The 14,734-nt window shown below is 38.0% G+C and overlaps 3 protein-coding genes across 4 annotated transcripts; 2 read left to right on the plus strand and 1 right to left on the minus strand.

Annotated features, from left to right (window-relative positions):
- Nucleotides 1–1,953: 1,953 nt before the first annotated feature.
- Nucleotides 1,954–6,604, plus strand: LOC114532720 (multiple epidermal growth factor-like domains protein 11). The gene is made up of 7 exons (XM_028554289.1): nt 1,954–1,971; nt 2,349–2,418; nt 2,973–3,215; nt 3,329–3,825; nt 4,007–5,490; nt 5,573–5,678; nt 5,776–6,604. Exons 2-7 carry the CDS (start codon nt 2,353–2,355, stop codon nt 5,948–5,950), a joined length of 2,571 nt encoding a protein of 856 aa, XP_028410090.1. The 5' UTR covers nt 1,954–1,971; nt 2,349–2,352; the 3' UTR covers nt 5,951–6,604.
- Nucleotides 6,605–6,769: 165 nt separating this feature from the next.
- LOC114532792 (sorting nexin-4-like) lies at nt 6,770–9,255 on the plus strand. 2 transcript variants are annotated; one of them, XM_028554383.1, is made up of 6 exons: nt 6,770–7,098; nt 7,787–7,870; nt 8,006–8,078; nt 8,146–8,221; nt 8,302–8,371; nt 8,508–9,255. In XM_028554383.1, exons 1-6 carry the CDS (start codon nt 6,868–6,870, stop codon nt 9,123–9,125), a joined length of 1,152 nt encoding a protein of 383 aa, XP_028410184.1. In that variant the 5' UTR covers nt 6,770–6,867; the 3' UTR covers nt 9,126–9,255. The 2 variants fall into 2 exon arrangements, with proteins under 2 accessions (XP_028410184.1, XP_028410185.1); XM_028554384.1 differs by lacking the exon at nt 7,787–7,870.
- A 1,619-nt stretch (nt 9,256–10,874) lies between these two features.
- On the minus strand, nt 10,875–14,698 carry LOC114532603 (protein draper-like). Its single transcript, XM_028554146.1, has 3 exons — nt 14,686–14,698; nt 10,987–13,206; nt 10,875–10,879 (listed from the first exon to the last, which is right to left on the minus strand). The coding sequence occupies exons 1-3, from the start codon at nt 14,696–14,698 to the stop codon at nt 10,875–10,877; spliced, it is 2,238 nt and encodes a 745-aa protein (XP_028409947.1).
- Between the last annotated feature and the right edge of the window lie 36 nt (nt 14,699–14,734).

Below are 14,734 nucleotides of genomic sequence, written 5' to 3' on the forward strand. Positions count from 1 at the left end.
AGAAAAATCTGTTCTCGAAATTGGTTTGGAAAAGACTGCTCTGTTTATTGTGCCGAGTTCAAGTCTATCAGTGATCTTTATCTTTGCAAAACGACTGGAAAACCATCGCACTGTCCTCATGGTTGGATAGAGAGACACTGTTCAGCGAAATGCATAAAAGGTAAAGGTGAAGAGCTAGAAAATGCCTTGAAAAAATGCAAGAAAGAAAACAACGTGTTTCAGTTATGCTCTCGAGAAACAAAAGATGCGAATTCAAGATGTAATTTGGACGAAGGTAAGTTACGGTTTCAAGTAGGTTGTTTTATAAACTACACACAGAAGAAATAACACTTTGAAAGTGGTGAATATTTTGATTCAAGCTTTCGACTATCGTGCAGTAATCATCAGAAATCTAATGTGAATTCCTGATGATGATGATACTTTAAGTTGATGATAGAAGTGACTTGATTGCCTCAGCAGGGTTTTGACCCAGAGTGCCAAAGCCCGAGCAGGCAATTCTTGTACTTCAACAAGCGAAAATCTCGGCAGTTTTTAGTCAACTTTACCCCGCAAAAGCTCAACCGCGGCGAGTATCGGGAATGATTTTTTCCACGTGATCTGTGAGTCGCGTTGACTACGCGAATGTTTTTCATCTATGCAAAAGAAGCAAGAGTGTTTCAGCTACAGTGTTAAAGACATGTTTGCGTGGTTGGGAAGTTCAAAGGTTTGTGACTTGAATTTTCTTGTTAAATTGCTTAACATTGTTGTACGCAATGAGTTCTTCCATTGCTGTTGAGTGTGTCGGTGTATATACACCACACTCAGTCAATCATGAGTTCCCTCGTTGCTATTTTGAGGTCCATTTACACGTACATGCCATTTCTACTGTGATTTTAGATACAATTTTTTTTTACTTTTGATAGATGTGAATGAGTTAGTAAGTTACTGATGAGCAAATAAGAGCAGACAAATGCACAGAGTGTTCGTAACTATTCGCTCGTTTGCATCATTCAAAGAGACGAAAATCACACGGAAAGTCGAAGCCAAAGTAGCAAGTGTATACAACAAGAGTTTGGTATTTTAAGAGGCAATCATTGCGAGTGTTTTTTTAACGAAATTGAATCTATTTCGTTTACCAATTAAGGTAAGAATCTTTTTAGAAAAAAACAATTAATCTGTTACGGTTCGACAAATGCATTTAAGTATCGATGACACACGTCGATGCTGACGCAGAATGAATCAATCGTGAAAAAACGTAACCTCAGAACTTCCAAGTATAATCCACTTTGTTTGCAAAGCACAAAAGATTTGCATTATTCTGGTTTGACAATGGCCTTGGAATGGAGTCTAAATATCACCAGGAATTCGTTGTCTTGGTTTTGAGCTCAAATCTTAGGTTCAGAAGATTATTTTGTTTTGTTTTTTTGTATTTCACAACTCAAGAGTCGGCTCTAGAAGCTTAAAATAGCCTCTAATTGTGTTGCATCACCGTCCATACACTCAAGGTCACGAAGCAGGGATAAATGAACAAAAATTTGAAGTCTGACGAAGTTAAGGTTTTACTTTCTGAGTAATTTTGCATGATTTTGCATGTAAGGCTCCAGAGATGCAAAGCTATCGTGAACCCAAGAGCAGGTGTATATGCAAGCTTGTAATGGCAAAATAAGCATGATTTTCAAGATGATACCTCTTTGGGAGACACCCTGCATAGTTGTGATTGTAAAAAAACAGTAAATAATTTTATCCTAATTGATGTTAATTCTATCGGAACTTAAACACGTCAAGACATATTTCCTACCTGCATGGAAGAAGGTCTGTCAAATGTTTCATAGCTAACAAGAACTCTCCACTCTGGTTGTAATACCTCTTCCACTAAACAATACAATGATAAAAACTAATTAGCATTTACAGCGCACTTGCATGTGTTTTCAATAAAAACAAAGCTATTTGAAGGGTGTAACCGTAGAAAATTAATGGCCTCACAAAAAGGCGGTAAGTCTTTTCATTTTAGCTGGAATGTCACAGGGATTGGTGAATATAAATCCGAAATGATATATTATACTTTGAGGGTTTGTCAATGGGGATGGCTTTGCTTGTATGAAGTCATAACACTTAACTCAATTGATACTGAAGCATAAACATCCTTCTGCATATGTTCGCCCCCCACGGGTAGAGATATGTGATCTGATTTGATATGCTAGCTATTGTTAGAATAATCCGGTGTGAAAAATTTTGCCGAGTAGTTTCATCTCTTCGGCCGTTTCGTGTTTTCGTCCAGTTCAAAGTTGCCCGACAACCGAGCAGAATCACCCCAGCGTTGAAGAAGAAATATGGTGTCCGTTTGAAATCGTTATCATAAATATTAATAGGACGATGAAAGGTTACAAAACAATTTGGGAGTTAATGTTTGCATTGCTCTTCGTCTCAACATTAATCAAGGTAGGATGTCAATTTTTACCACTACATCATGCGTATTCGCACGAACGCCAGCGAACGAATAAAAATTGTCCATAAGTCGATTACGTTTACGTAAATCTATGCACCGCATAGAGTCCTTTGGGAATTAGCGAGCGATTCTTCGATCCAATATACTTTGTTTCCCCAGGAAAAGGGTTTGCGAGCGGTTATAGTTAATTCCATATATGCACACAACTGCAGTAAACAATCTGATTAACTATTAAATCGGATATCTTTTGTTAGCGTTTTCCTTAGTCGTATTTGCTTGATCTGTAAGCCATTTGCAGAGTATTTTAGTGCGTTTGCAGATCAGGAGAACTCACTTTTAGACAGTTTTAGTAATAACATTTGATGTAAGGCAAAGGACGCCCCTATGTGTCTCAACTTTCAGTAGTATTTTTCATTATTTCAAAGTAAAATTAAGCTAAGCTGATTTCAAGTAATCTGTACGAACGTAAAAGCTCTTTACGAAATCAGAACTTCGGATTCTTCCACGAAATATCAAATTCTCATTTCGAAAAACCACAATATTTTAGGTTACTAACAGTCAGGGAACGTTCTTGGTTGAGCTAAAGAGTTATATAGAACATGTAAAAGGTGTCGGTGTCAGATATCGATGTCTCAAGCTGTGTGTGACGACATCGCCTTCTGGTTTTCCACGTTGTAACCTCAACACGACAGCAAACACAAAGGATAGAGCCTGGATAGAACTTAAACAGGACGTTTATAAACCCTGGGCCTACGGAACCATCCCAACATTTTTATTTTCTGATTGGGAGGTAAGTAGTGTTCTTCTGAAGTGTCACTGTTTATGATAAAACCCCTTGCATGAGAAAGACACGTGGAACTTTTCTCTTTCAATTCACTTGAATATTTTTTGAATGTACTTCAGGACAACAGTGAACTGAGTGCAACTGTCTGGACAATTCCCACATCATCAATAACATTATGTAAAAAAACAGATCCAACCAACACCACAACTCTTGGTGAGGCAACTGTAATTATACCACGATTAGAACAGTTTGAAACATACAAAATAATTGCGGATAATTGGACACTCGAAGTAACAACGATACTAAAATGCAAGAGTGATGGATGCCTTGTTCCTTGTGTGGCTCGAGACAACAGCACAGGTCACTACACTTGTCGTGAAGGAAATAAAAAATGTCTTCCAAAGTGGTTTGGTGAAAATTGTCTCAAAACTTGTGTCAAACCAAGTGACCCACCTGGAAACTACAAATGTTCCAAGACTGGTCAAAAGGGATGTCTTCCAAACTGGTTTGGTGAAAACTGTACAACAAACTGTAAGGAAACTGCTTTAACTTACACGTGTGACGTGGATGGCAAGAAAATCTGTTTGGAGAACTGGTATGGTGGTAACTGCTCAACATTTTGCCAGAACACGTCTTCGACCTACACTTGTGACAACGCTGGAAATAAACGATGTGAAACAAACTACTTTGGTGAACACTGCTCAAGAGTTTTGCAACACCAGTGCGTTAACATATAACTGTACTAAAAATGGCGAGAAAATTTGTTTAAGAAATCAGTTCGGTGAAAACTGTTCAAAATTTTGCCACACCAGCTCAGAAAACTACCAGTGTTCCTTGAATGGTACAATTACCTGTGGGGATAACTGGTTTGGAAAACATTGCGACAAATTTTGTAACACCAGCGCTGTTAACTACTATTGTGCTCGTAATGCAACTAAAGTTTGCAAGCAAAACTGGTTTGGAAAAGATTGCCACAAATTTTGTAACACCAGCGCTGTTAACTACCATTGTACTCGTAATGGAACTAAAGTTTGTAGGCAAAACTGGTTTGGAAAAGATTGCGATATTTTTTGTGACAAAAACGCCACCCACTATGACTGTGATGAAGATGGTGGGAAAATCTGTTCACCGAACTGGTTTAACAAAAATTGCTCAAAATTTTGCGATAGAAATTCAGGGAAATATAACTGCTCTGACACTGGCGATAAAACTTGTGTTTGCAACTGGTTCGGTAATGAATGCGAGAGGTTTTGTAACGAAAGTTCCTTACAGTACAAGTGTTTGTCTAATGGGACGAAGTGGTGTTATCCCAAGTGGTATGGTACTGAGTGTTCTGTTCACTGTAACGACAGCTTTGTGGAAAGTTACAGTTGTGATAGCACAGGAAAAAAAATTTGTAACAAGAATTGGTATGGCGTAGATTGCAACAAGTTTTGTAATGAAACTTCAATCAATAAAAGATGCGATAAACACGGAGAGATTGTTTGTAACCCAGGCTGGTTTGGGCTGAACTGTACCACTTACTGTAATTCCAGCTCTCGTAACTACAATTGTAGTGACACTGGAAGAAAAATCTGTTCTCGAAATTGGTTCGGAGAAGACTGCTCTGTTTATTGTGACAACACCACGTTGCGCTATGTCTGCGATAAAAACGGTGAAAGAGTTTGTTCACAAAATTGGTTTGGTCAAAATTGTACGAAATTTTGTAACACAAGTGCAGAGACTTATAACTGCTCTTCAGATGGTGAAATAAACTGTCTACCAAACTGGTATGGTGAGAAGTGTTCCGTTTATTGCGAGGATAACGCCACAACTTACAAATGTGAAAGCGACGGTAACAAAACTTGCTCAAATGATTGGTTTGGAGAACATTGTAACGTTTTTTGTAACACGAGTTCAGTGAATTTCAAATGCAACGAAAGCGGGGGAGTGATATGTTTGCCAAATTGGTACGGACAAAATTGCAGCAAGTTCTGCGATTCCAACTCAGGTTTTTATAATTGCTCCAACGGCGGTGATAAGCTGTGTTTACCTGGAGATGAATGTTCATCTCACTGTAAAGAGATTGAGTCTATCGGTGATCTTTATCTTTGCAATACCGCTGAGAAATTATCACGCTGTCCCTATGAATGGATGGAGAGACGCTGTTCAGCAAAATGTATAAAAGGTAAAGGTGAAGAACTAGAAAATGTCTTGGACAAATGCAAAAATGAAAGTAACGTGTTTCAGTTATGTTCTCGAGGAACAAAAGATGCGAATCCAAAATGTGGTTTGGACAAAGGTATGCATTTATTTGTAAGGAAAACTTGAATATCGCGTTACGCTATTTATCCTCTTCTGATAACAAACATACAATTTTGCAGATCCTGGAGATGAAATTGACACCAAGACATCAAAACAACTTCTATTTGGCATATTTGGAGGACTGCTTGCCTTTGTTGTATTATTCATTACTATCATTATTGTTAGGTAATCATTCATTTTCTACTTTCCGCAGTTCACTTTTTGTAAAAAGCAAACAAACAATTGTGAATTGTATTTTTAAATAATGTGTCACGGTTTGTAGGAAGAAGAAGACTGCATGGTTTCGGGCGGATAGTAGTACGAGCGTTATTGACCTGCAATCGCCGAAAATAAAGCAGTCAAGACGAAGATTGTTGTCTCTGGAATTACGCTCGTCACAAGTAAATCCTAGTTCAGACGACGTGGATGAAAGAGATCAAAACATATTCACAATCTGATATTCTCACAAGCACGTACATGATTCAAAGTTCAAACATGTGATGATGCAGAGTTGACAAAGTTCAAACATCTCATGATGCACACTATGAACTACACATAGCAGAAGCGATCACTTGACGTTTTATCCAAGAGTTTAACGAGAGACTCTCTTGTAATCACTGTTAAAAAGTTTCATGTTGTGGATTAGCTCCAAATCTTCTTGGAATATAATTTTGATCTATGATTTTGAAACATGTATTCAGTTAATGTATGAGATCATTTTATGATGATTTTATACTTACACTGGATAGATTTTTCAAAACTCAATCTAGTCACGAGAATTGGAGCTAATCATTGCTAGGTTTCTAACTGCCTTCCTGGGTTCCAACCTAAAAACTTATCTGGATTAATAGTTCTGGGGTATGATCCTTCTAATGTTGCATACTTACGCATTAGAACCTTCATAATCCATCAAATCGAAACTTCCACGATGAACTGTTAATTAAGACCTTTAAATCTCGCGCGGACTCCCGCGGGACATACTCTCACAGCAAATTTCTAATTTCAGTCTGCAGCTATCACCAAACTGCATTTAAAACGACTGATGTAGACAAAATATTGAAAACTATTTGAGTGGTAACAAGAATTGGAGTCAGTACACATTGACATAGAAAATAAAAAGTTCTATAGATAGAAAATGCTCTAAATGTTGTTAATTTCTCTTAATTTTATAAGAGTGATATTAACCATCGTCCATGTTTTTTTATTTGACACGCGGGTCACTCGTGGGTAACGCGCGGTTTACTCGCGAGTGCGCTTTTGCCGGAACTATTCGAAGAAGTGCCAGAAGTGGTCCTCGAAGTTCACAATAAAAATTTGCAAGTAAAATTACTCTCTTTTGAAATTTGAAAACACATTTTGTGCTTTTCTTCCGGAAATGAAGGCAGGCTATCAAGTCATTCATGCATACACAGCAAACTATATACCCCGGCGCGTTTCTTGTCAAAAGCACATTCAATGTGCAAGGTATGTGAACCCATACAGACGGTCTTATCCGCGCTCAAGGAAGTTGAAAATGGACAACGATAGCTGTGAATCACCTGCACCAGAAAACTTCACGGTGCCGATCGTGGGCTACGAAATCGTCGAAAAGCGACAGCGATTCACGGTTTGTATAACAATAACATTAAAATGTACGATTTTTTAATTATTTCGTGTTGAGTTGTGTATATACAAGTGTTGTTTCGTGACGCATTGTTTCATATTTTTAATCTCTTTCGTTTCTTCACAATTATCTGTATAAAGTATGTAAAAAGATCATAGCCATCACGAGACTTTCAGGTTTTGCCATTGCAAGCATCAAAGTTTGTTTTTGTAAGCAGCTCAAGTTACCAAATATGTGTTTTATTATGAATCTCTTTTGAATGTCTGTTTTATCGTAAATCAGTTTGATATATGATGGTAACTTTGCTGAAGTTTTGTTTTCTTGCCTGACAAACTGTCAAAGTCATTTGTATAATAAAGCGTCGTTTGATGTAAAAATACAATTTCATATTTCAAGGACTTTAATTTTGAAAGACTTACACAACAATGAATAGAATACAATGCAATTTGCATGAACATACGAGTGATACAAAATGATGTCATTCTTTTCCTGTATCTAATTTCTCTGTTCATGTGGAAAAACTTAGCTTGGTTGTTTGATAAATATATCAAGCTAATATAATTTGTGATGATGTGATCCATTGATTCCATTCACCAATTAGCTGATACAGGCTTAAATGACTGCCATAGGTTAATAGATAGAATATCTTATGTAATATAAGCTAGTAAAATATTATTATTCACAAAAACAGGTGTATAAAATTCATGTACAGAGACAAGCAAGGAGCTGGTTTATTTTCCGAAGATATTCAGACTTCGAAAGACTTAGGGAAAGGGTATTTTTCTTTGAAACAAGCTAATTTAGCTAGTGCAAAATAGTTGTAATAATACAAATATCATATTGTTAGTTTTATTATGGTCCTAAGACATGCTCAACTTGACACAATTCTCTTCAAAACATAACTTCTTAGTTGATGACATCATTTCCAAGAATCAAGCTTCACCTCCCACCCAAAAGGCGACTTGGAGACAATTTCAATCCAGGTATATCAAACATATGTCAAAATTGATCCCATCCCATCTCCACTATAGTAGGAATGTTTTTGTTTAGAATTTATTGCCAGACGTGCTCAAGGCTTGCAGAATTTTATCAGGACTATTCTTCAGCACAGAAATTTACGAATGAGGTGGGCAATGTCATTCAATGCCAGACTCAGGCCAGTGTTATTGGACTGAATATCAGACTTATCTCCCTCCTTTATTTCAGCCGTGAAACCCGTGAATTCTTCTGCCTTGATGAGCCACCAGGTCCCTTTGACAGCCTCGAAGAAAGCAGGGTGAGTGATGGAAAAATTATCTACAAATATAACCAACCCGCATATATAAAAGCTGGTTTGAATTTTCTCCTGACCAGATCAAACTAGAAAGTTGATATGGCCTTAACCAGCTATCCTGTCCATTCCTGACTTGCAGGCATATGTACAATTTCTTGAAGAACAAATGGAAAATACAAAGTCAGTTGTCATGGAACTCAACAGCCAATTAGAAGCCACCAAATCTCAGCTCAGCGAGGCTCGCGCGCAGATAAAAAGCCTGGAATGGAGTTTGCGTCATCGCCCCTTTTCCGACCCAGGTCATTCCACTCCCGCGGCCAACTGCGGCGAGTTACGCCATACCCTGGACACGCAACTCTCGGACATATCCGACCCTTGCTCCTCGTCTAAGACTAGGAAAAACGTCAGTTTTGCACAGACGAAATCCTTCAGCGAGGGAAACTTGCTGCAGCTAAAACGTCAAAGACAGACGAACTTTCCCACGTTGAAAGACGGAAGTGGCTTTCGACACAGCATCACATTCGGCGAGGATTCCTTTCTTTACAATGGATTTCTTGATCTTGAATTTCACTCGAACGTAACTCGAAAGATGAAAGAACGAAAACGCAAAGCTCGTGGGAAGAAGCAGAGACACGAAGCCTCCACTCACGAAATTGAAAATGTTGATAAACTATCGAGAACTCGCAAGAGGGCAGAACATAAACGAGAGAAAAGAGATAGTGGAATTATTGGAGATGGTTGCACAGATTCTGACTGATTAGGGATTTTTATTAATTAATGATTGGTTTTTCATCTCAGATTCAATTCATTAAGCGGGAGAATATTGAACCACAAATATGGCCTGTTAATTTACATTAATTCCTATTTAAAACCCACCGTACTACCAAGGACTCACCAAGAACCACCTCGCGGAACTACCCTACACCAGAGAACCAACCAACCACAAAGAACTAACCAACCAACCCCAAAGAACTACCCCACCCATCCCTAAAGGGCGACCCCACCATCCCCCACAGGACGAATCCCCCCCCCGTGTCAGATTTAGATCACAATGGTTTTTAATTCATAACAAAACATGTCTTGTCATTTCAGAAAAAAACTAAAAATTAGCAAACTAAAGTTGTCTTGTTTTTTCTTAAAATTTTCTTCCCGCTATTACATAGTTGCACAAAACATATTTTTCATCAAGGTCTGGTCAACTGTGTCCTTCATCACCAGATCCATGATCCTTAATAAAACTAATGCGTTCTACGGTTCGTTCTACCTGTAAAGCTATACAACTATTGTGATAAGAGTTAAATATGTTATCAATCTTTTCTAACACAGGGTCCAATTTATAGTTTGATAATGATTAAACACTACAGGTCGTGGCCACGTCTTCAAAAAAGAACGAAAACTTAAATCAATCCTATTATTATACAATGGTCATATGGTTTGCAAATATTAACATCTGTGTATGTGCATGTTTTAGGCGATTTAAGGACTTTAATGATCAACATCCTATAAAAATTAACGATTTGAAGAATTTTCTTGGTATCACAAAGATGATTTCCTCGTTCTGGAAACAAAAACATGGTTCGTGTGCAGTAATGGTGGAGTGAAATGAACCCAATGCATCATGAACCGACACGGATATAAAAAATAATTTAAGAAAAAAATTAAAAAAGAATTATCTTAATCCGTCGTGACTCGTGACCTCCTAAAAAACAAGGGGTTACTAAAACGCTTTTGTGAATTCCATTTCACTGGGCAATGTCATAAAGTGTCACCGTGGTATGTCTTGAGGATTAGTTTCACAGATGTGTCTCAACAGAGAACCCTGAGTTCTCCCATGAAAACTAGGAAAACGAAACCTTAATCAGATCTCTGTTGTCGTCCAGTCGAACTTTTCGTGCCCTTGAACGTGAATTGTCTTTGGCGTCACAACGTTTCTTTTTTTGCTTCTTTGTCTAAAAGAACGTGCATTATTACTATCGATAGAGCGAAAACAATATGTTTGTTTGAACAATTTGAACCTAGACGAAAGATATATACGACCAAAGATATATGCCAACAAAGTCAAAGATATATACGACCATAACATAACAGTAATTACATGCAGCACACTACATGCATCACAAACAAATACATCTCGCTTCCAAGGTATAGGCTCTGGGAATCGTGCTAGGTTATAACATAGAATAAGCCTTATGGGCTATTTTCGTGAGGGCATTAGCACAAAAGTATCTGTGAATTCTCACCTTAAAAGAAGCAAGATGGCAGCAACAATTGCGATGAATCCAACGGTAGCTGAAATTCCGAGCACGAGTGATTTGGACACGGCGTTGTCATTGGAGCGAACATAATCGATCTCTCCTGCACTCGAAGAATTGAATATAGTGTCAGTTCATTTGTTTCGACATGGCAAGAAATATTTCTTATATGTCTCGTAATTAACCAATACAACAAAAGTATCTGATATTGCGCATGTTTGATAATGGGCATGTTAACTTTCATATGGCCAATTTTAAACTGAGAAAAGACTGGATTTATTCATGTTGATTAAAAGCAAAAAGCACTCAGACATGATATGCTCACGGTAGTACAAGCAAATGTATATATACTACATCTGCACTTACCGTTCACAATGCATTCTGGAATATCGTCTTTCGTCTTCGCGCACAAATATTTTATTTCATTTTCTTTGCACTCTGCCAGAATCTCCATTATATCCTTATTTTCGGCGCAAGATGAATCGCAAGCTATCTTTTTCCATTTATTAGGACAGCCAGGTGTAGCTGCTGGCTTCATTTTGCACATAAAAAGTCCAGAATGAGATTCGATCCCGTGACAATTCACCTCACATTCGGCTCCGTACCAGTTTCTTAAACACGTTTTGTTGCCATGTTGGTCGCAATTGTGCGAGCTCGCGTTCTGCTCACAAAATCGTTCGCAGTTCTCGCCAAACCAGTTCATCAAACATCTCTTATGACCTTCAGTATTGCACGTATACCGGTTACAGCTGGAATTGCAAAACTTGCTGCAATCTTGTCCGTACCAATTTGGCAAACATATCATCTCCCCGCTTTCGTTGCATCTGAAATTCACTGAACTCGTGTTACAAAAAACGTTACAATGTTCTCCAAACCAATCATTTGAGCAAGTTTTGTTACCGTCGCTTTCACATGTGTAAGTTGTGGCGTTATCCTCGCAATAAACGGAACACTTTTCACTATACCAGTTTGGTAGACAGTTTATTTCACCATCTGAGGAGCAATTATAAGTCTCTGCATTTGTGTTGCAAAATTTCGTACAATTTTGACCAAACCAATTTTGTAAACAAACTCTTTCACCGTTTTTATCACAGACATAGCGCAACGTGGTGTTGTCACAATAAACAGTGCAGTCTTCTCCGAACCAATTTCGAGAACATATTCTTCTTCCAGTGTCACTACAATTGTAGTAACGAGAGCTGGAATTACAGTAAGTGGTACAGTTCAGCCCAAACCAGCCTGGGTTACAAACAATCTCTCCGTGTTTATCGCATCTTTTATTGATTGAAGTTTCATTACAAAACTTGTTGCAATCTACGCCATACCAATTCTTCTGACAAACTTTTCTTCCTGTGTTATCACAACTGTAACTTTCCACCAAGCTGTCGTTACAGTGAACAGAACACTCAGTTCCATACCACTTGGGATAACACAACTTCGTCCCATTAGACAAACACTTGTACTGTAAGGAACTTTCGTTACAAAACCTCTCGCATGCATTACCGAACCAGTTACGAACACAAGTTTTATCGCCAGTGTCAGAGCAGTTATATTTCCCTGAATTTCTATTGCAAAATTTTGAGCAATTCTTGTTAAACCAGTTCGGTGAACAGATTTTCCCACCATCTTCATCACAGTCGTAGTGGGTGGCGTTTTTGTCACAAAAAATATCGCAATCTTTTCCAAACCAGTTTTGCTTACAAACTTTAGTTGCATTACGAGTGCAATGGTAGTTAACAGCGCTGGTGTTACAAAATTTGTGGCAATCTTTTCCAAACCAGTTTTGCTTACAAACTTTAGTTGCATTACGAGCACAATAGTAGTTAACAGCGCTGGTGTTACAAAATTTGTCGCAATCTTTTCCAAACCAGTTATCCCCACAGGTAATTGTACCATTCAAGGAACACTGGTAGTTTTCTGCACTGGTGTGGCAAAATGTTGAACAGTCTTTACCAAACCAATTTCGCAAACAAATTTTCTCGCCATTTTCACTACAGTTATATGTTAACGCGCTGCTGTTGCAAAACCTTGAGCAGTGTTCACCAAAGTAGTTTGTTTTACAACGTTTATTTCCAGCGTTGTCACAAGTGTAAGTCGAAGACGTGTTCTGGCAAAATTTTGAGCAGTTACCACCATACCAGTTTTCCAAACAGATTTTCTTGCCATCCACGTCACACGTGTAAGTTGAAGCAGTTTCATTACAGTTTGTTGTACAGTTTTCACCAAACCAGTTTGGAAGACATTCCTTTTCACCAGTCTTGGAACATTTGTAGTTTCCAGGTGGGTCACTTGGTTTGACACAAGTTTTGAGACAATTTTCACCATACCATTTTGGAAGACATTTTTTATTTCCTTCATGACAAGTGTAGTGACCTGTGCTGTTGTCTCGAGCCACACAAGGAACAAGGCATCCAGCAATCTTGCACTTTAACTTAGTTGTTACCTTCAGTGTCCATTTATCCGTCTTTATATCGTATGTTTCATATTGCTCTAATCGTGGTATAATTACAGTTGCCCCACCAAGAGTTGTGGTGTTGGTTGGATCTGTTGTTTTACATAATGCTGTTGATGATGTTATTGATTTAACTGTGGGAATTGTCCAAACAGTTGCACTCAGTTCACTGTTGTCCTGAAATGTTTTTTTGGTGAACAAATATTTAGTTTGAATTTCTAGAGACTCGTAATATTAATGATAAAATAAACCGCAATCCTTTATGAAAAGAACATGGATACAACTATTTATTTTTTTTGCTAATAAGCAGTGGGCAGAATCCTAACCTTTCCTGCAATCGGATTATCTGTAGCAGCGGGTGGAATTTTACGATATCTGACCACGGTCCGGAATCCTATATTGTTTTGTTTTTCTAAAGAATTATTCGCAAACTTTTGACTTTTTTATTTTAAATATTTGGACCAAACGATTGTCACGATAAATTGAATTGAAGTGAATTTTAGTAGATTAAACGAATGGGATATAAAATAATCATGCAATTTCACGCTTTTCCACTCTCATTTTTCCTAACTCACCTCCCAATCAAGAAATGAAAATGTTGGGATGGTTCCGTAGGCCCAGGGTTTATAAACGTCCTGTGTAAGTTCTATCCAGGCTCTATCTTTTGTGTCTGCTGTCGTGTTGAGGTTACAACGTGGAAAACCAGAAGGCGATGTCGTCACACACAGCTTGAGACATCGATATTTGACACCGACACCTTTTACATGTTCTGTATAACTCGTTAGCCCAACCAAGAACGTCCCCTGACTGTTGGTAACCTAACAAAATTCATACTCTGGTGTGAGCTTGTCCTTTAGCAGGGGGGTGGGAAGATGAAAAGTAACCCGTACGAATGTTTTAAAAAATTCTGTGGAAATTGAAATTTTACACTCAAGTTTTTTTTACACAATTCAAAACATCAGCAGGGTAACTTCATAGATTTGATGATAGCAGGGTATTCAGTATTCCCACTTTTCAAAGGCCAAGTTCACAGGAGCACATGATGAGATGATTGACACTGCCCCCTTGTCTTTCCATGAGAGCTCAAGATGAAATCCTATCTCATTTCATCCCAAATTACAGAGAGAAACTCTGGATTCAAAACTCGTTCCCTTCAACAGAATACATTCAGGTCTCTTTATACTGCACACTGAGTAAAGTCTGTTCAATTAACCTTCCGGCTATAAATTTAATCTAGACCGATTTCTTAATGCTTTATTAACTTAGGATTAAATCAGCCTGCCAAACAGCAGTCTTAAAACGCAGTCTGTGGAGACATCATTAACAGAAAACACGAATCCCGGAAGAAGGAAAATACAAATCTAACTGTACCGGCAAGGTTTTCCGTCACGAAAATTCAAGTGAAAAACAGACCTTGGTATTACGCCTTTGTAACACCAGACAACGGTCAAATTAAAAACCTCTTGAGCATACATAAGCCATATGTTTATGTTTAGCACAGTCCAAGCTGGTTATGCACGAGTTTTCATGCAGCTATGTTTTGTAGGTATACGATTGCTGTTTTTCATTTTAATTTCGTTTGCTTCTCCTCTATCTTTAGGCAGACTAGCTACCACATTGACACATTCTGCTAGATCGACACACTTATATTAGGACAAAAAC

The sequence above is a fragment of the Dendronephthya gigantea genome, unplaced genomic scaffold (assembly GCF_004324835.1).
Source record: "Dendronephthya gigantea isolate DGI-Jeju-01 unplaced genomic scaffold, DenGig_1.0 000080F, whole genome shotgun sequence".
Lineage (NCBI taxonomy): Eukaryota > Metazoa > Cnidaria > Anthozoa > Malacalcyonacea > Nephtheidae > Dendronephthya > Dendronephthya gigantea.